Here is a 19,219-nt window from a genome sequence, read left to right on the forward strand (position 1 = left end):
AATCAGCTTCAATTTTACTAATGACCTCTCTTAAGTGTAAAATTTCATACGTAGAGATAAGCTTCGACACAGTTTGCACAGAGAAGGCACAGGAACCCATTTAAACTGACAAAATGGACATTGATGAGAGAACAATTATCATCTCAAAGAGATTCGGGAGCTTGTAATTATATAGTTTGCATTGAACCAAAATGAAACAAAATGAGAAAGGAATCATAAAAATTCTATTTTACTGTTTGAAAAGCGTTACAAGAGTTCCATGAAGCATGACAGATCTCCAGGTTTACTATTACGGTAACAGGTAGACAAATACAACAATAATATTACAAGGTCAGTTTCTGGGGGTCATATGGAGCCGAAGTTCGAGATCCAAAAACGCAAAAGACAACGATCAATCGAGCAACCAAAAGACAAACTACAAAGCATTGGACCAAGACTGGTAGAAACCTATTCCTATTTTGTGAAGTACAGTTAAGCAGAGTAACAAGCATTTCACTTCCAGAGCTTGACAAACTTATCGTGACTAGCCGAAGCAACCAAACCCGTAACAGTTGACATTGCCAAAGCAGCAATAAGTCCATCATGTGCTGATAGAGTCATTGTCTTGTTCTCTGTCATGTTCCATAACTCCAATGACTGCAATTATTTTCCCAGATAATAATCAAATGTGATATTTTGCAGCAACATAACCATCAGTAAAGAATCGTTTCTATGGCAGTGAAACAGGTAAAATAGGACCAAACATCCTAACAGCTTAAGAGAATGGTGGTCTCTGACCAAAAATGTAACAAACATTACTTGAGCACAATAATGCAGAATTGACTTGCCTGATAACAGCCAATGACTAGCAGCGAAGTATACGTCGGATGGAAAACACATGAATGAAATTTACTTCCATTGCAGCTCAACTCATGAACACATTCCCCTTCACCTCCTGATCCGAGTGTCCAAACTCTTACAGAGTCCTCACTGACGGATGCAAGGAACTCGCCAGATGGATCCCAGCACACAGAATGGACAGGCTTAGTATGCCCCTGCATTCAAAACCAAATTCCAAGTAACACAATTGAGAATCTACATGAAAATATTAGGATAACAGAAGTAAATAGTTCAAGAATGTGTATAGGAACATCAAATTGCATCATAAGTGCCAAAAGACAACAGATAAATATGTTAGTAGAAATTCAACGAAATATTTAATCCTACAAACATCACCGTTTCCCAGTGAAACATGCACCTGAACCATCCTGATACTTGCAACGAGACCACAATAATGATTGTCAGACTAAGCCCTTTAGGTTAGCTAAGTGGTGAGGGAGGGTGGGGATATGGGTTAGGGTTAAGATTAGGATAGGTCAAGGGTCTGATCCCTTCCAATGTAACCCAAAAAAGAATAAAGTTTATAAGAGTCAAGCAGGATCCCCTTTTTTCTGTGGAAATAATGCCACTGTTATTCGCCAAAAAGAATATCATCATTGATATAGAACTCAAGAAAGAATCAGAAGTCGAAATGTAGCATTACATAATCAGTTTAACTCACAATTATCAAACGGATAATTCTGATGAAACAAAATGATAAACTGACCTGTAATGAATGCCGACAAGCCTGTGTCTCAACATCCAGTATAGATACAACATTATCTGCCGCTGCAGCAAGAAATCTTCCATGGCGGGGTTGAAATCTCATCTGTGCTGTACCACCCTAATACGTGCAAACAAACCACAATTTATAAAAAGGCGAATAATCTGAGAACCACTATTACCCCACCCCACTGAACTTCTACATCCAAATAGACAAGATTCTACCTTGAACACACTTGAGCAGCTGCCATTGTTAATACTCCAGTAGCGTATCTGACCATCCGAGTCGCAGGAGCAGATAAGGTCATCTTTATTTGGGTGGAAATCTAATGACATTACAGAGGCAGAATGTCCCATAAAGGTACGGAGAGAATAGCCAGGCTGCAGATTAAAGACATAACGATGCTTTAATACAGCACATCCGTTACATGTCACAGTTAAAAGATACAAAAAGATAAATCATCACTTTTAAGAATAGAGCCACCACTTCGGCACCCCAGCAATGACCCAGCACAAAGACAAACTTATCATGGGAAAGATTATGGAATATATGATAGAGATCGATATTTTCAAAGTATAAGCTAAGCAGATGAATAGAACGAAAGAATTTTCCACTAACATTGTCAGCATCCCAGACCCTGACAGTTTTGTCGAATGAAGACGTTGCAAGACGTGACATGCTCGGACTAAAACGAACATCAGTGATCAAAGCTGAATGTTCTTCAAGGGTTGATTTTACCTTTAATGTATCTGTGTACCACAATACAGCCTGCATCATACATATATCAAGAAGACTTTAAATAAGTAAACGCAAGACCTAAAAAAACAACCTTATTGCTTTTAATAAGTAAATTAAACAAGCAATTTCACATTTATGTTCTGGAAGAATCAATATGCAGCAGCATTGAATCCTCCCCACAGCAGTTCTTAGCAATTAGACATTCATTCACTCACCTTTTTATCATGGCCACCACTAGCAAGAAACTTTCCATCCGATGAGAAGTGACAGCTAGTAACCTTGCTTGTGCTTGCTTTAACAGAGTGTACTTCCGTAAATGTGAACCCTAAAGTCAAAGTCAAATTATGAGCCCTCAAAGTAATTGATAGTAGCTTCACCACAACCACATTTAAAAACATATATATATATATAGTGCTTCCATTGAGGGACACCCTTGTAGAGCCCATTCCGTTTTGTATTTTACTAATCCAAACCGTCTATTTTGTAAATATTCATTCAAAGAACATCTCTACAAAAAAATCACTTGAATCCGATATCATTTGACCACTCAATTGAATTATTGAAATTTTAGTACTTTCTTGAAGTGTGTTCATTGATTTTGTATGACACAATTGGATATCGAAACGGTTTTCGATTTCTCTAATTTTTTGCAAGGATGATCTTTGAATGTAGACTTAAAAAATAGATGGTTTGGATTGTTGTATATATATATATATATTAATGCTGGGATTATGCACTGACATTGTTTCTAAGTTCGTGGATGGCACAATTACCAAAAAGACATGGTAGTTAATACAAGTGAGAAAAAAATTAATGAAAAATAAAAGATATTTGATTGAGACTTGTGATTCAATACCTATTACTTGCAGTGCCCTGGTATTTTATTAAGAGATATTTAGTCACATACCCATTCTTAGCACTAATATTATAGATAAACCCTACACCATCTAATTTCTATAAACAAACCCAAAAAATGACAGCTTGGCCTATTGAATTTAATTTTGATTATTAAATTACCTTGATGTCCTATTGAGTGTTTTGGGTTTTTTTATGAGCTTTTGGGGTTGGGTTTGTTTTAAGAAATCAATGGCAGTTTTGTAATTTAAAAGAAGTTAAAAGCCTTTTTGTTATGTTGTAAATGGGCTTTGGTTGTGTTTCTAAAGTTCATTTCATATAGGGTTTTTTTAATAATTTAGGCTCCTATATTGGGTATAATAGTGAATCTCCTTTTTATTAATGTATTTATCCACTTAACATTAGAGAAATTGAAAAAGAATTGCAAAATAATGAAGAAAATTATGGCATATACTACATTCCGGAAGATCTTAAACTAATACTCATTCAATAAAATGACATCCAGCGCACCTTTGCTGACATCCATACATCGACCAACAGCATCTCTAGGGTCCACATCATCATGGGATAAAAAAGACTCGACATTATCATCAAGAGAACCATCCTCTACAAATCGATCCATATCAGCCTGCAATTCAAGATCTTTATCATCCCACTGCCAAAATGGAATTCCAATGAGAATACAGGAAAGGAGTTGCCAATTCCTTCTAAAACACGAAGTTGAAGAAGTCGCTCACCAACTGATTTGATGGTGATGTAAGAGTCCCAGTACCATCAGGGCCAAACATCATCAGAGGCTTGGAGGAGCTACCACTATGGGGCAAGGCAGGCATTGACATTACATCTCCAGGAGTGTGCGTTGAGGGAGTTGAAGGGGCTGAACTTGGGGAAGGCCCAGTTGTGTTTGCTGTTCCCGTGCTATTGGCAGGACCTGAAGATGACACTGGCTGCTTTCTCTTTCTCCCAGCCTGGTTTTTCGAAACCTTAATTGCATTGCCAAAACTATGTCAGGAACCTTCCCAAGAATTCTATATAACATATAAATTAATTTGAACAGCAACCTTTCCCCCTCCCCAAAACAATAAAAGGGCAGACCTGATCATTTCCTCGAAAGGAGTTCGAGATGCTACCATCCATAGTGATACTACCAGCACCGCCTATCTTATCTTGCTGGTGGGGATTGAGATTTGAACTTTGCGACTGCTGAGCAGAAAGATTATGCTGCTGAAGCTGTTGCTGCTGCTGTTGTGGATTACTGTTTTGTTGCTGCTGTAAATGAGCTATTTTTAACTACAAATAAACACACTCTCATAAGGAAAAGGGCAATGAACTTTTTGATAACATGTGGAAGCACAGCGGGGGTAAACACCACCATATCGACTACAACTACAAGCAGAAGGAAATCCACAGAGATAAGAGCACCTTAATCAGCATATCTGTATCTCCACGAGGCATAATAGGCCCAGCAGCTTGAAGAGGTGATCCCACATTTGGAACCACATCACCAACAGAATTTGGAAGGCCATCTTTCCCAAGACCCATACTGCGATTATTCATTAGCATTCTTAGTCTTCTACTTTCATCACTTGCAGAAGGTGATGTCAAATTTTGCTGAGCAAGCATAAGTTGCTGCTGGTGTTGTGGTGTCAACATCTGAAGCTGGTGAAAGGGCTGGGGAGCTTGTATAAAAGGTTTTTGTTGCTGAAGAAGCCCAGTGCGAAGCTGCTCCAAACCCTAACAAGGAGAAAAATAAGTTGTATAGTACTAATGAAGAGACTCTAAGCTTCACAGATGCATATTAAACAAAGAATAAAGATTATGAATTTACACAAGAATTTGGTCATTTTGAGATTCTCAACTTCAGAGATAGACAACAACGAACAATCGAGTTTCAAAATTCAGAAAGAATGTCACTTTGATGCATTCAACATATATATTACCATTGTGTTAATACAGGATCGGAAACTAAAGAAAAGAAATTATCCAAACACACACAACAAACTTTCTAATTGTAGGAAACTAAAAATCTATCCAGCCATCAAAAACTTACTGTGAGGGGCCATCCTTTTAAAGTCAAATTGTTACCACCCTGATTTGATCCTGAAACAAAAGACTCTTACATGTAAGCTACAAGCATAATTATACAATACCAACACGATCCTTTTAAACTCATTGCAACTCCTAACTCCAAAATTACTTTAGTATGCCAGACTTAAATATAAAAATGGCCAACAAGCACAGTGGATCATTATGTGCTAATGGTATTCAAAAGAGTGAGACATAGTCAACCAAACATTGGAAAGGACAAGGTGAGAATACCAGGAATTCCTATTAATGATCCCTCGGGACATGCAGCTCTGGGATTCAATACTGGATTGATTTCAGTCTTTATGTCCTGATTCCATGTATAAGTCAGAACACATAAAAAGTACTAGGAAAATTTATAATGAAACGAAGCATACCGGTGTAGACCCTGGCAATTGCTGATTTCGAGCTTGCACTTGTTGAGTCATCCCACCAGCTGTACCATGCAATACTTGCCTGAAAAATAAAGAGTTCACTGTTTTTATTTTTAATGTTGGTAGCAGGATTAAGCAACAGCTTCCACATCTAAAACCCTGGACCAATGAGTATGCAGACACAGCATATGGAATAACATTCTACAAGTTTCCATGGCATATGCGGGTCACACTTTTACTGTAAATTCCAAGAATATAATATTGGAGCAATCCCAAATTTACTATCAACAATATCAAAATGTCTTCTGTAAACCATAATTTCTGTGCATTTAGTAGAATAGAAGATAAAATAATATGTACAAACAAGTCCATATCGTTTCACAAGCAAATAAGAACAGTGGAAGATATAAAATCTTAGAGAAAAGCACCCTGAAGGCTGGCCGGCTGCTGCAGCTGACTTTAATATTGAAGCATGATTTTGATCCAAAATCTGGCCCACATTCTCACCAAATCTCTGCTGTAGATTGTTCCTAATACGGTTAGAAAACTGTTAAAGTCATTTTATTCAAAATAACAAGGATAATTCACCTACCTTCATAGATGCATCATCCAAAGAATCTCTCTGAAGTGGAAGTTTTAATTTTTCCTCATACATCTTTGTGGCCATTGCATTTGCTGTTCCAGGATTTTGTCGCATGAGAGGATCATTTCCAACAAGCCCATTTGTGGTTCCATTGAGGAAATGGACCCCATCTCTTCTCTGCTGTGGCTGTGGCTGTTGCTGTTGCTGCTGTGGCTGCTGCTGTTGTTGCTGCTGTTGTTGTTGCTGCTGCTGCTGCTGCTGCTGTTGTTGCTGCTGTTGCTGCTGCTGCTGAGCATGCCTGTGCAACAGGAGCTGCTGCATTTGCATGTGCTGCTGCTGCTGTTGCTGCTGTTGTTGTGAGTGTTGCGGTTGCTGGGATTGTTGCTGTTGTTGTTGTTGTTGTTGCTGTTGTTGTTGTTGTTGTTGTTGCTGCTGCTGCTGCTGCTGCTCCCTTGCTTTAATCAACTGTGTCTGCGCTTGCAATATATCATGAGCTTCCAATAGGCACCAAATTTGTTTATAAGTAAGTACTGTTAGAAATTCTCAAAATCTACTCCACCATAGGTTCCTTGAACAAAGTAAGAATATGACTCCAATAAGAGTAGAAGCTCATTCCATTTTAAATGGTTTGTGGAGAACGCATAAAGCATGAAATAAGTCTCCACATGACCAAACTCACCCTATTCTTTTCTCTTCAAACTCACATTGTAAATTATATATGGCCTACAGAACATACAAAACTTATAGGCAATAAGGCATTCTCAAACTAACCTCAATGTAAGATGCAGCAACCTCTGAATGCTTCTCATTAGTCCTAGCAATGAATATATCCCAGAAAACTGACCACCATTCAAATAGGAAACCTCCCGGTGCATCAATAGCTGTAAACCCATTCCCGAAAACATTCATAAACAATCAAAATGGAAATTTAGCAGCCAAAAAAAGGTTCATTTCAATAGCGAGAAGAAAAATAATTTCGATCACTCAAAGGTTTTTGTACTCCTTAGGTCACAATTTCTGAAGATGCTTACCAACAGGATCTGAGGATACTTTTCCTTCAGCTTGAAAAGCTTGAGCAGAAGCTTTTAAATCTCTCTTCACTAAATAGTCGTGGATATACACATCTAACCTGTTAGTCAATAAGAAACAGATGTTAAAGACTGTATTCTGGTTAATAAAAACCCAAATATTAGTACGAGTAATAGAATTATAGAGAGCCTTTTGAAGAGAAGTAATGCACTAGACAAGGCTAAGTCCAGAAACCCAAATTCTACAGTAAGAAGTGAAGCAAATTAGTTTAAAAAATCAACAACTGCCCAAACTCAAAACCATCAGAAGAAACAAACCCTAGAATACGCACACTGACTGAAATTAACATATAAATATATGGAAACAGGATTAAAAAAAACAAAACTTGAATCCAAAAGGCTGCAGCAAGTAACAAAACCCAGAAAATCCCAGAAATCCAGAACCCAAATCGACCAGGAAACAACAAGAAGGGGCCAGCAAATGAGAAGAAAACAGAAACCCAGATAGGGAACAGAGACAAAAAGAGAGAGAAACTGACCAATCTGCATAAGAAACTTACATTTTATCAGCTTCCCAGTTGGTCTGAGACATTCTGTTGAATGCAATAACTCACCCACCCGATACTGAATAATACTGTCTGATTCTGAGGTAACAAACTTATTCTGCTTCTTTTCAGCTCTGAAGCATATCAAATCCAGAAGAGAAAACTGATAAATTTTCGTTACAAAAAAGGAATGTACAGTAAGAGCAAGAGGGGGAAGAGAAAAGATGTGGGGTGAACATATGCAGAATCTCTGGTTTTTTGCAAAGGAAAATACAGAGACAAAAAAAATTGCATATATATAATTTTCAGCTGATGTTAATTTAATAAATGAATAAAGAAAGGGAAAGATGATGGAGATACCTTGAACCCAAAAATGTTTATTTTGTTTTTGAGCTTTAATATAGTAGTTGTTGTGTTCTTATTTCTTCTTTTTTTACTTTTGTTTTTACTTTTCAGGGTACTAAGAATTTTTCTGATAGTGTTGGACTGTTGGTGGATTGAGCTGCTGTTGCAGATATCATAATGGTTTTCCCCATTGAATTTACTTAATCAGCCCTCAAATCCTGTCAAATTTTCAACCTAAGACCACTGAGTTATTGCAGAGCTTTTAGTTAGAATGACTGAAATACCCCTTCCTATTGCCAAATTTGCATTTCATTGGTTTGAGTAAGTGGTGCGTTTGTAATTTTGTAAAGCTAACTAGGAGTAATTTTTAGTTACCATATGTATTGATCGCTTAATTAGGAAACAAGAGTGTATTGTCATCACCATATAGTGAATTAGTAACACCATATAGCAATGTTTGATAATCGGTGACCTAATTACTTTAATGTACAAGATTTTCTCAAATTTGATAATTACTTATTTTAATGACAAGCCCTAAGCTTTTGGTCATTTTGATTCTTCCTCTACACTTTCTAGATTCTCTATACACTCATCTCATGTTAGGTGGCTAGCCTAACTAAAACTTTAATCATATTAAACTAAGAAATATTCATGACCTCAGAAAAATCATGAAGCTAATAGGGTTATAAAATTGGATATAGTTAGGTATAAATAATGGTAGCCTAAGACTCATCCAAATGGGTAAATCTCAGATTCCAAGTTCCCAACAACCCTACAAAACTCAATCTTGTTGTCTATCTTTTGTCTAATTAGCATGATTGAAGAAGAATGGGCTTTTAGATAAAATTGCAAGCTAGCTTTTGAATCTTCACAAAACATTCTTTGTTGACAATTTGATGCATACATTGTGCACAACCTGAAGACATTGTGTCTTTTTAAGGGCAAGAAAGATAAGTACATAGAATTGGTATAAAAAGTACAGCAACGCCAACTCAATCTCATGGTCTCACCCAATTGGTATTTGTTTACCTTTTCTGGTATAGAATATTGTTAGGGTTAATTACTCAAATGGTCCCCAAATTTGTACGCAATTTACATTTTGGGGCCTCAATTAAATTATTCGTTCAAATGGTCCATCAAGTCTATATTAATCGCTCCATTGGTCCGACAGTCTAATTTTCTATTAGATTTAACCAAATTTTAGGGTAAATAATGACCAATTTGCCCTCATATTTAACGGAAATATTGACAGAATGTAATGGTAGGACCATTGGAGCGAATAATAAAAAGTTGATGGATCATTTGAATGAATAATTTAATTGAGGCCCCAAAATGTAAATCGAATACAAGTTTGGGGACCATTTGAGTAATTAACCAATATTGTTATTGCTAATAGTGAAAGTCTTGTAAAGGCACATATCTTCTGGAGTTTTTTTTTTTTTTTTTGGGTTGCTGGGAATATATGGTTTGAAATTGTAAATCAATATATCTATATATATATTATTATTTTTTTAGAAAAAAAATTCATTCATAAAACCAAAGATGTACAAATAGCGACATAATACAGTGGCCTTGTTAAAACCTTCCTAAGACAACTTCATGGGACAAACCTCAGGGGAGGAAAGAGTATTACACATGTCATTGACTAACAAGAGATTCCAATTTAGGTCACTTTGAACTATTACAGTAAAAGAACAAATCAAAAACGAAAACTAACACAAAGACCTCCGACGAGAACTGCAACTAGAGACCAACACAGTAGACCCACATGAGAGAACCGCAGAACATCCCAACTATCAAAAGAAGCCTTCTATGAGCAAAATCATAGTCCTTTGACACCCACACAAACTGCAAGACATACCATAGCACAAACTAGAAGAGAACAAGGAGGAGGAACACCGAAACAACATTAAAAGGACCCTTGAGAAGCACTCCACTTCAACTCATAACCTAACAAAGAAAACCTCCTATGACCAAACATGGTTCTTCAGTCGGCGCATAGTAGAGAAGAGCACCACATCCCAACAACTACCACTGGCGTCATTGCTGCCGCCGCCGTTGAAACAGAGACAAAACATCAGCTACCAAGTATCACAACTCTCTCGAGGAGAGACACAATCCAACGTCACTATTGTCGCCGCCACCAAGACAAAGACAATACCAGTCACCTAGAACACTGCAAAAATAACCAAACAAAACAAACAGACAAACAGACCTAGATCCAAACATATCTAAACTATATAGGGAAGGGAAGGGGAGGATAAGAGAGGATAGAAGGAAGGGAAAATATGGGAGAAAAAGAAGGGGAGATAGGGGTTTTGTTCTTGATAAAATTGCCTTAATCTGGAATAATGAAGGCGGTAGATAGGGGTTTTAGACAAGTAATTTTTTAGGTTGATTCTCTTCAGATTATGCTGGCTCAGGTAACTGGAGAAATTTACCCATATCCGTCATATTGCTAATTGAAATGGCTCCCTTTGTACTTTTTTTAGTTGTTCTAATAAAATCGCTTATTATAATAATAAAAAATAATAAAAAACCAATTGGCACAGGTTAATATAAATAAAGCAACTTTTATTAACAGAAAAAACCAGGATAGTGTAAAGTAGAAACTTTTTGTTCATATCCAGCACAAAAGAAACTTTGGGAGATTCCATAAACTGACCATATCATATGTTGCATTAGCTTTATATCACACTGAGATCATTAAATTTTTTTTTTATAAAAAAAAAAAACTGTTTTTGGGTGTTTGGGGAAGAAAGAGGCCAAGGAATTTAGTTATGGGAGCGAGAAAGATATTTTGTACATAAATTACAAAGATGTCCAAAAGGGTCAACTCAGTGTCGGAAATGGTTTTTTTTTCTTTTTTCTTTCTGTGGGTTAAAGAGGGAATGGCTTACTTTACTTTAATAATTGTAGCTCTGTGTTTTCAGGCTTTGAGGCTTTGACCGGAGAAAACCTATGTATTTCTGAACAAAGAAAAACAGACCAAAGCAAAGCATGTTGGGTCAAGTCCAGAAACTTCTTCACTTTCTTATCTTGGTTTTTTTTTTTTTTATAAAAAAAGTCAACTTTAGACCAATCAGGAAATAGCCATTTTTGGAGTAACAAATAAATATAAAAACTTTTGTATTATGACGAAACTGCCCCCAATTTCAAATTCATTTAAAATTATAATAAATAAAAAAGGGCCCAAGGGTGCTACAACAAAGTGCAAACAGTTTGGGTCATCGTGAAGAGATTGGTTGGGTTGGTCGGGCCATCATTGGGTTTGGGTTAGGTTTAGTTTTTTTCTGATTGGAAATTGGAACTGGGCCTTCGACAAAGCTTGTTGGTGGGCCATAACAATCCACCTCTTTTTCATTTGGGGATTGGGTTGGGGGTATGAAAATTACGTAGACCAAATGTCAGCGGTGTGTCTTGTTGCCAGCCCAGTATTTGTCGTTTACGTAACCTCGATAGACGACCCGTCGTTTGCACTATACATAAATGATCTGTCAAACCACCTCGATCTTAAGTGCAAACAATAAGAATTACACCCCCCAAATTCATACATTTTTCTGATTTGCACTTTACCGTTTGATGTGCTGGATTATATGGCTAAATATGATTCATAATCCTAGTCAAATGTTTAGTGGCCTAATTAAAAATAAACTGAATTGGATCGTGTCTATTTCTATTGGGGCAAAATGTGGTCAGATTACGAATCCCACTAAAACAACCTAATTGGAATTAAGTTAGATTGGATTATATCCAAACTTATACTAGAGCATGTGATATTATATTTTAGTTCATTCAACCCCGAGTACCAAATACATTATTGATTAATTATTATCATTTCTAATCCAATTATACTTCATAAGTTCAATCAAATCAGAGTCGCAAAACATAGAGATAAACAAAAATACTCTCTAATAAGCGTCATATATATATATATATGTATTTGTTGAAGAGAAAAGCAAAATTCCCACCAAAAAAAACCAAGAAGCAAAAGAAGAGAAAAAGTAACATAATTGGTCCCAAATTGATCATAAACAAAAAGAATAAGGTATAGCTATTGAGGTGTCTATCTCTTTCCCTCTAACATTCTCTTGGTCAGCAAAGTAAGAAGAAAAGAACAGGGAAATTATTTTTTTGACAAAACTGCTGATCCAGAAAGTACTTAATAATAATAAATAAATAAACTATGATATATATTTGGGAGATTGAATAATTTAAAAAGAGTAGGAAGAAGTCAAGAAAGGGTGGTCATTGAGAGGTCCTTCTCTTCTCTTCCGATGCTATGATATGATGCATAGTTTTTTATATCTATCTATAGCTTGCTTCTCCCAAGTGTGCTGTATATGCAAAAAAATGTGTCAGCTTGAGCTAAGCTGCTGCAAAAGCAACATGCCACTGAGATCCAAGTGGGCCCCAGTTCATCAAATGGAAGAAGAGAATTTCTCTTCTCTCTTCTCTCTGTGGGCCCTTCTGTATCAGATATTATATCGTCATCATCATCTCATAAAACTTCCAAGAATTGGAACAGTTTTATTTAACATCCCATAATTATTTGAAGCTATATACACACAATGAAACTTATTGCATGAGGCTACGGGCGGAGATGGCATGCATGCAGAAGCAGTGATATCAGTGCATTTGCATGCCATGTCATGCCAAGCTATACTTTCATAGATACGCCCAGCATCTAACTTTGAGTCTGAGTCATATGCATCATATATGCCCCCACAACAACACAACGCCAAATTCCCCATGCCTCGTCTATCTGCTGTTTTATTGCATACGCAATGTGACCTATATATATGGACCCAGTTCCTCCTAGCACTTAAATTACACTACATAATGCATATATAGTACTTATGGTCTATGTATATTGGATAATATTTTCACATGTCTTTTGTGTATTGGATGGTACATCAGCTATTTAGTGTACTCGGCATATGGAGGTGGGGAGTGATTGTGTTATTCACTTTTTTTACTTCGTTTTAAATTTATAATATTTATAAATTATACTTTTAATTTTTTTTGTGGGTAAAAAGTCCAATTTACCCCTAAAATTGGAGCATGTGTCATCCATGCGATTCAAATTAACGAAAAATTAGACGGTAGTACCGTTTTGATACCAAATGAAGAGTTGGAGGATGATTGAAACGAAAAATTTAATTAAAAGACTAAAATGATACTGGAGCAAAAATTGGGGGACCATTTCGGTCAAACCCCGTATGGTTCGATCATACTTACAGTTTAGCAACATACAATATTTAGGTTCATACTTATATTATTAAAGAAGAATGTATATTCTTGAATTTTAGAATGTTTATGAGATGCATTGAATTTTTATATGACACCACGTAATTGAATTTGATTGTTGATGCATTGTGAAGACCAACAGTTAAGAATCTCTAAAATGGATTTGAGAGGCTTGCACTAGCACAATTTATCTATTACTTCATTATATAAGAGCATCTGCAATGGTTGCTCAACAGTTCATTTCATTTTAGTTAATTTATTGAACTTTTTTAGTAGCTATTGAATTGAACTGCAGTTTCACTTTGCAGTGGTGCAGTTCAATAGCTTACACAATAAAAATTATATTTTTAAATGATTGAATAAAATAAAATGAATAAAGTTAATTATGATAAGAATTATACAATTAAAATGGTTTCAAAGAGATCTTTAAAAAGAGACCAATTTTGAATATATAAAAAAAATTAATAACAAAATTTTATTTGGTTGGTGACAATATTATATTAACACTTTTTTCTAAAGAACTGGAAGTTGAGATTAAATGAGAACACATCAGAGCACATCTCTTTCAGGTTATTGCATAACAAAATTGAATATGAATAAGCAAAAATAAAAAGTAAAAAGTAATGTTGTCCATGTGTCAACAAAAGAGAGGATGTAAAGTTATTATGGTGGACCAGCTTATTGAAATGAATTTCATTTCAGAGTTTATTTTGCTGACTTTTGAAATGAAATATTGATCTCTGAAATGAAATATTTATATCTAAAATGAACTTTACTACTACAAATCAAAAGTTCAATTTATTGAAATAAAATTGAAATGATACTCACCATCAGCGGCGGACTCAGGAATTTTTAAGCGGAATTTAGCAAAATGAAGTGTTTTCATTTCCCTTTGCCACGGCTATAAGAGCTAGTTGTAGTTGATGTGCAAAACAATGGACATAATATGCTTGAGGATATTCTCTCAAAATCTGTGATTTAAGACCATTGAGCTCACCTCTCATATTACTAGCACCATCATACCCCTGTCCTCGTAGCCTGGACATGCTCAAATTTGTTGAAGAAATCAACTGCTCAATTGCCTCTTTCAATTTGCTACTAGTCGTATCAAAGACATATTGGACACTCACAAACCTTTCAATTACTTGCCCTTTTTTGTTCACATAACGCAACACTACCGCCATTTGCTCTCTTATTGAAACATCACGTGATTCATCTACTAATATAGAAAATAATGCATCGTCCATATCACTAATAATTGCATCAATGGTTTCAACGGCACAAGAATTGACAAGCTCTTTTTGAATTTTAGGAGCAATATACTTGAGATTCTTTGGAGCGTTCTAAAAAACAACGACTTGAACTTTCTCATCATGATCGGCAAGAAATTGCAAAAGCTCCACATAATTACCCTTATTGCTAGATGTTTCGCTTTCATCATGGCAACAAAAAGGAAGACATTGTCGCAATAAATATCTAGTGCAATCAAGTGCGGCAGTTAATAGAATGCGATAATTAATACGAGCTTGGTCTATCTGCTTGATCACAATGGTTTCAACGTGTTGCTTCTGATTCATTAAATCTGTAAATGTTGTGTAGCTTTATTGTGAAGACTTCCAACTTGTCCAACATGGTCCCTAAAATTCTCAGGTCCCTTCCTCCAATTTTTAAACCCTTTTTCAATGAAGACATCACTTCCAGCCTTTTCTTGTTTATCAAAGTCGCATTTAAAAAGATAACAATGAAAACAAAATGCGGCATCTTTTTCTCTACTATACTCTAACAAAACAAATGAATCAAACCATTTCACAAGAAAACGTCAATTACTCTCACCCATAAGTGTTTGAGGCATGTCATTTTGGCTTTTAGGCTGACAAGGACCCCTTTGTAGATAGGCTCTTCGAATTTGTTCTCGAAAATTGGGATTATAATAAGTCATTGGAGGTCTAAGTCCCGGGTCTGTAGGAAGATTAGCCAATATTTCATCCAACTCAGTTACCTCCGATCGTTTTGGACTACCCGAATTATTCAAGGAAGGATGTGAAGTAGGCGGATTATTTGAAAGATGATTTGAACTAGCTGGATTATTTGAAGGAGGGTTGGAACTAGCCGGATTATTTGAAGGAGGGTTGGAGGTAAACAGATTATTTGGAGGATTTGAACTACCCGGATTATTTAAAGGAGGATTTAAACTCTTTCTTTGAAAGTACCGTTCCATAACTGTACAATTAATACAAGAGAGAGCTAAATAAGAAAAAAAAAATTTAAAAACAATAAATAAAATTGGCGTTTGCTTAAGAAAAAAAAAATGCATTCGACTTACTTTGGATTGGCGTACTCAAGAAGGAAAAAAAACGCAGGATTTTTGTGATGCACACACACTTCGATGAAATTGGATGATGTTAAATTGGTCTTTTATAAAGAGAATTCTCAATCCTACTTAATTAAGGAATTCCCAAAACCAAATTGAATAAAGAGAGAACTCCCAATTAAAACCTAATTAAGATAGGAATTCTAGAAGCCCTTTGAAAAGCCCACGAATTAAGCATCAGTTTTCATTTTTTCTTCTTTTTTTTATCTTTAAAAACCCTGGTCCAAAACGACGTCGTTTTGGCCAGGTTTTGTTTTGTTTTTTTAAAATTAAAAAAAAGAAGCCAGCAACGCCTTCTAAAAAGCGTGGTCCAAAACGACGTCGTTTTGGCCAAGACTTGTTAAAAAAAAAACAAGCACGCGCTGCCAGCAGCTGTGCAGCGCCCAGGTGGTTTGGGCATTTCATCGAACAGGTAGCCTGCGCCGTTGGTATGAAGTAGAGGTGCAACTCCAGCAGCTCTAATGGAATTTTCCGGCGATCGGAGGTGCAAGTGCACCTCCTTGCGCCTGCACAGGTCCGCCACTACTCACCATTGTAGATTCTCTAACAAACAGTTCTTTGCTAGACAAAATTCCAATGTTTTATTACATGATGAACTCTTTATATGGTTTTTTTTGGTAACAACTCTTTATATATGGTTTTACTAAAGTGTCAATATCATTGTCAATAACACAACACATTGATATGTTATGTCCTTACCTTACAAACAACATACATCTTACACAGAGAATTTCCAATTTAGCAAGAAAACATTTTTCTTTTTTTGCAATTGCAAATCATTTATACATCATGGGTAGGGACAATAAATTCTCAGCTTTTATCAGAGAGGGTAAGTGAATGTGAGAGAAAGGGCCAAGATGGGTGGGGGTCATGACATCAGGTGTGGAATGCAAAGAGGTAAGAAATGAATCTAACAAGAGATCAGATTCTGAGATACAGAGAGAGAGTGTGTGTGTGAAGGTGTTCAATCAACCATGCATTCTGTCCTTCCCAGTCCTCTCTCTTTCTCTCTCTGACTCTTGGCTCTGCTGCCTTCCTCTCTCTCTTTCTCTCTGCAAAATACGTCAGTAGCAGTACAGAGTAGAGAGAGAAAGAGATACACGGAAGAAAGCGTGACGTAAGTACTGAACACCGTAACGCGTGCTTGGAAGCGTGCGAAGTGGATTTCGAATTCAATGCCAAGACACAGAGAGCAAAAGAGAGAGAGATAGAGAGAGAGAGCTAGGCGCTAGCTTGCTTTTAACTCTCTGCTTGGACTTTTCCATCCCATCTATCCATATTCACCGCATTGTCTATATATGGCGGCAGAGAGAGAGAGAGAGAGAAGACACTGGATATTTATTTTGATGGTATTTGTATTTGAATATGTAATTTGATCTCATAATAAAAATTATATGTAAATAAATAAAATTTATTTAGGCATGCATGGGATGGGATGGGTTTGCAAATTGCATGGCAGTGCATCAGCTACAGAGGGTGCAGAGAGAAAGAGATGGAAGAAGGCAAAGGCAGAGCTGTCAATCGGGTTTTCTCTGAGCGCTTCGTACGATCCTCTCCTGTATATAATAACATCAATATGCATATGGTAAGAAGAGGGCTCAGAGCCCCATCATTTTCTCAATTATCAGATCCTCTTCAGTACGTGAGATTGGCCTTTTAACCTCTGCCCTTGTGTGTCGTATATATTATCTTTTGATGCAAACTGCTGCTGCCTAAAGATTGCTTAATCTAATTATTTGCCTTATAGTACATTGCATATTCGCGTACGACAACTTGTATACACGCTAATTATAGTACATTTGTTACAACTTGTGTGACATTACGTGACATGACGGTGTGACGATCGTCACGCCTGATTACTTGAAGTTTACAATCTACATATTTTCTGTCAGTATTTTCTTTAATGTAGTGTGGTCCAACATAATAAGCTTTAAGTAAAGGGTTACGTATCTCAAGATGGAAAACATGGAAACATGGATATCAAAAGTAAAATTATGGGAATCTTAAACAAATCATACAAAAAATATATATCAAGAAAATGAAGGTCTCTCAATCCCCTCACGCAAGTATTTAACATGAATTCAAGGCAGATGTAAGCGAAGGGATCAAAAGAGCAAAATCTGTGTGCTTGGAATTGAATTGCTTCTGAAAATTCAAAGCATTAATGGAATTTTGGTTTGGAAGACCGAGGACTTCATTTGATGATGTGACTGTGATGGAAAGTTGGCAGCTGCACAGTATTAACTTTTATTTTTTGGCAATTAAAATAAGAGGAGGCTGCAGCATTTGCTGCAAGTGTTATTAATTAGAATTTGAAAATCTTGCAATCTTTCTCTAAATGACCCAACTGAAAGGGCATGCACGTGTAAACCTACTTTTTACCAAAATTACGGCAGGAGTTTGAACAATCAACATTCAAGATTGTAGTTGTATTGGGTAATTATTATGTCTACACACAACACTAGGAATTTTCCAAAGTCTATATTTGTTTGTGGGTTCAAAGGCCAAACTTGACAAAGAAGTGAAAGTAAAAGAAAAGAAAATGGAGCTCATTCATTGAGCATATACCTACACGTTTGTAGACTGCCGAGAATGGACAAAGAGAGGCTATAAATATGAGAAAACGTGAAAGAAGTAAACAGACAGTGGCATGCATTCCACTACATGTTTTGTAAGATGGATATGTCTCTCATTATTATTCAATGGAGAGAGCCACATCATCAGCTCAGCATCAAAATGCACCGCATAGCAACATGTGCATATAAGCATGTCAACGAATATCATGTTTATTAATCCGTAATCGGAATCAAAATAAGGAGTTGGATTCCAATTACGGATTACTCATGTGTTTACTTCACATAAAGGAATAAAAAATGTAAGTGAGGTCCATACAAAATTAGGAATTAGAGGAATTGGACTCTTGGGTGGGAAGTACCAATTCCTAGATAACTAACCCATCAGGAATCCATTATTTTTACCAATTATATTCTCACACAATTTTAAAATTCCAAATTTGTCATCCACTTTAACTCAACAAGAAGAGCAATTTTTGTAATCAAACTTGTTTCAATTTCGATTCATAAGAATTTAGTAAACAACTTATAAGGAATTAGTATCATTCATACCCTGATTCCATATAGTTTAGTGAACAACTTCAATGAGAATATGAATTCTAACTCCTCCTCAATTCAGTTTATCCTTATCCGATTTACGGATTAGTAAAACATGACCTATATATTCAATTCGGCTTCTTAGTTTAAACCATAATTTATATTTCTCCTAATGTTGATAGAAATCTCAAATTCAAAATTCATCTATTCCGCTGAAAAATTAAATAGTTAAATGCTCTAACCTATAATAATAAAAGTGAGCAAGTTTTATATTACGTTATGTGAGATGAGGCTAATCTTAGTCCATTCGTTTTAGGAGCTTACTAAGAGAAAAGCATAATCACCACATGAAC

At 36.1% G+C, this 19,219-nt stretch overlaps 1 protein-coding gene and 1 pseudogene across 5 annotated transcripts; both read right to left on the minus strand.

Moving 5' to 3' along the window:
* Positions 1-202: 202 nt before the first annotated feature.
* Positions 203-8,301, minus strand: LUG (transcriptional corepressor LEUNIG). Of its 5 annotated transcripts, none has more exons than XM_088245645.1 (19): positions 8,151-8,301; positions 7,806-7,924; positions 7,249-7,346; positions 6,989-7,098; positions 6,288-6,688; positions 6,063-6,164; positions 5,638-5,716; positions 5,495-5,570; positions 5,226-5,275; positions 4,598-4,909; positions 4,271-4,465; positions 3,913-4,158; positions 3,686-3,830; positions 2,536-2,645; positions 2,201-2,350; positions 1,807-1,962; positions 1,586-1,702; positions 828-1,034; positions 203-636 (listed from the first exon to the last, which is right to left on the minus strand). In XM_088245645.1, exons 2-19 carry the CDS (start codon positions 7,835-7,837, stop codon positions 493-495), a joined length of 2,730 nt encoding a protein of 909 aa, XP_088101771.1. In that variant the 5' UTR covers positions 7,838-7,924; positions 8,151-8,301; the 3' UTR covers positions 203-492. The 5 variants fall into 5 exon arrangements, with proteins under 5 accessions (XP_088101771.1, XP_088101767.1, XP_088101761.1 ...); XM_088245641.1 differs by having other exon boundaries at positions 3,686-3,803; positions 6,063-6,148; positions 6,227-6,688; XM_088245635.1 differs by having other exon boundaries at positions 6,063-6,148; positions 6,227-6,688.
* Positions 8,302-14,248: 5,947 nt separating this feature from the next.
* Positions 14,249-15,603, minus strand: LOC148298006 (uncharacterized; annotated as a pseudogene).
* Positions 15,604-19,219: the final 3,616 nt, after the last annotated feature.

The sequence above is a fragment of the Prunus avium genome, chromosome 1, assembly GCF_965620075.1.
Source record: "Prunus avium chromosome 1, drPruAviu1.hap1.1, whole genome shotgun sequence".
In the NCBI taxonomy this organism is placed as follows: Eukaryota; Viridiplantae; Streptophyta; class Magnoliopsida; order Rosales; family Rosaceae; genus Prunus; species Prunus avium.

Bases quoted from the DNA above. Each gene is read 5' to 3' on its own strand.
- LUG (XM_088245631.1), bottom strand. From the start codon at position 7,837: ATGTCTCAGACCAACTGGGAAGCTGATAAAAT. The intron at 7,347-7,805 runs GTAAGTTTCTTA...ATTGACTAACAG, and splicing joins AACTGGGAAGCTGATAAAAT to GTTAGATGTGTATATCCACG. The intron at 2,351-2,535 runs GTGAGTGAATGA...TGTATGATGCAG, and splicing joins GTGGTGGCCATGATAAAAAG to GCTGTATTGTGGTACACAGA.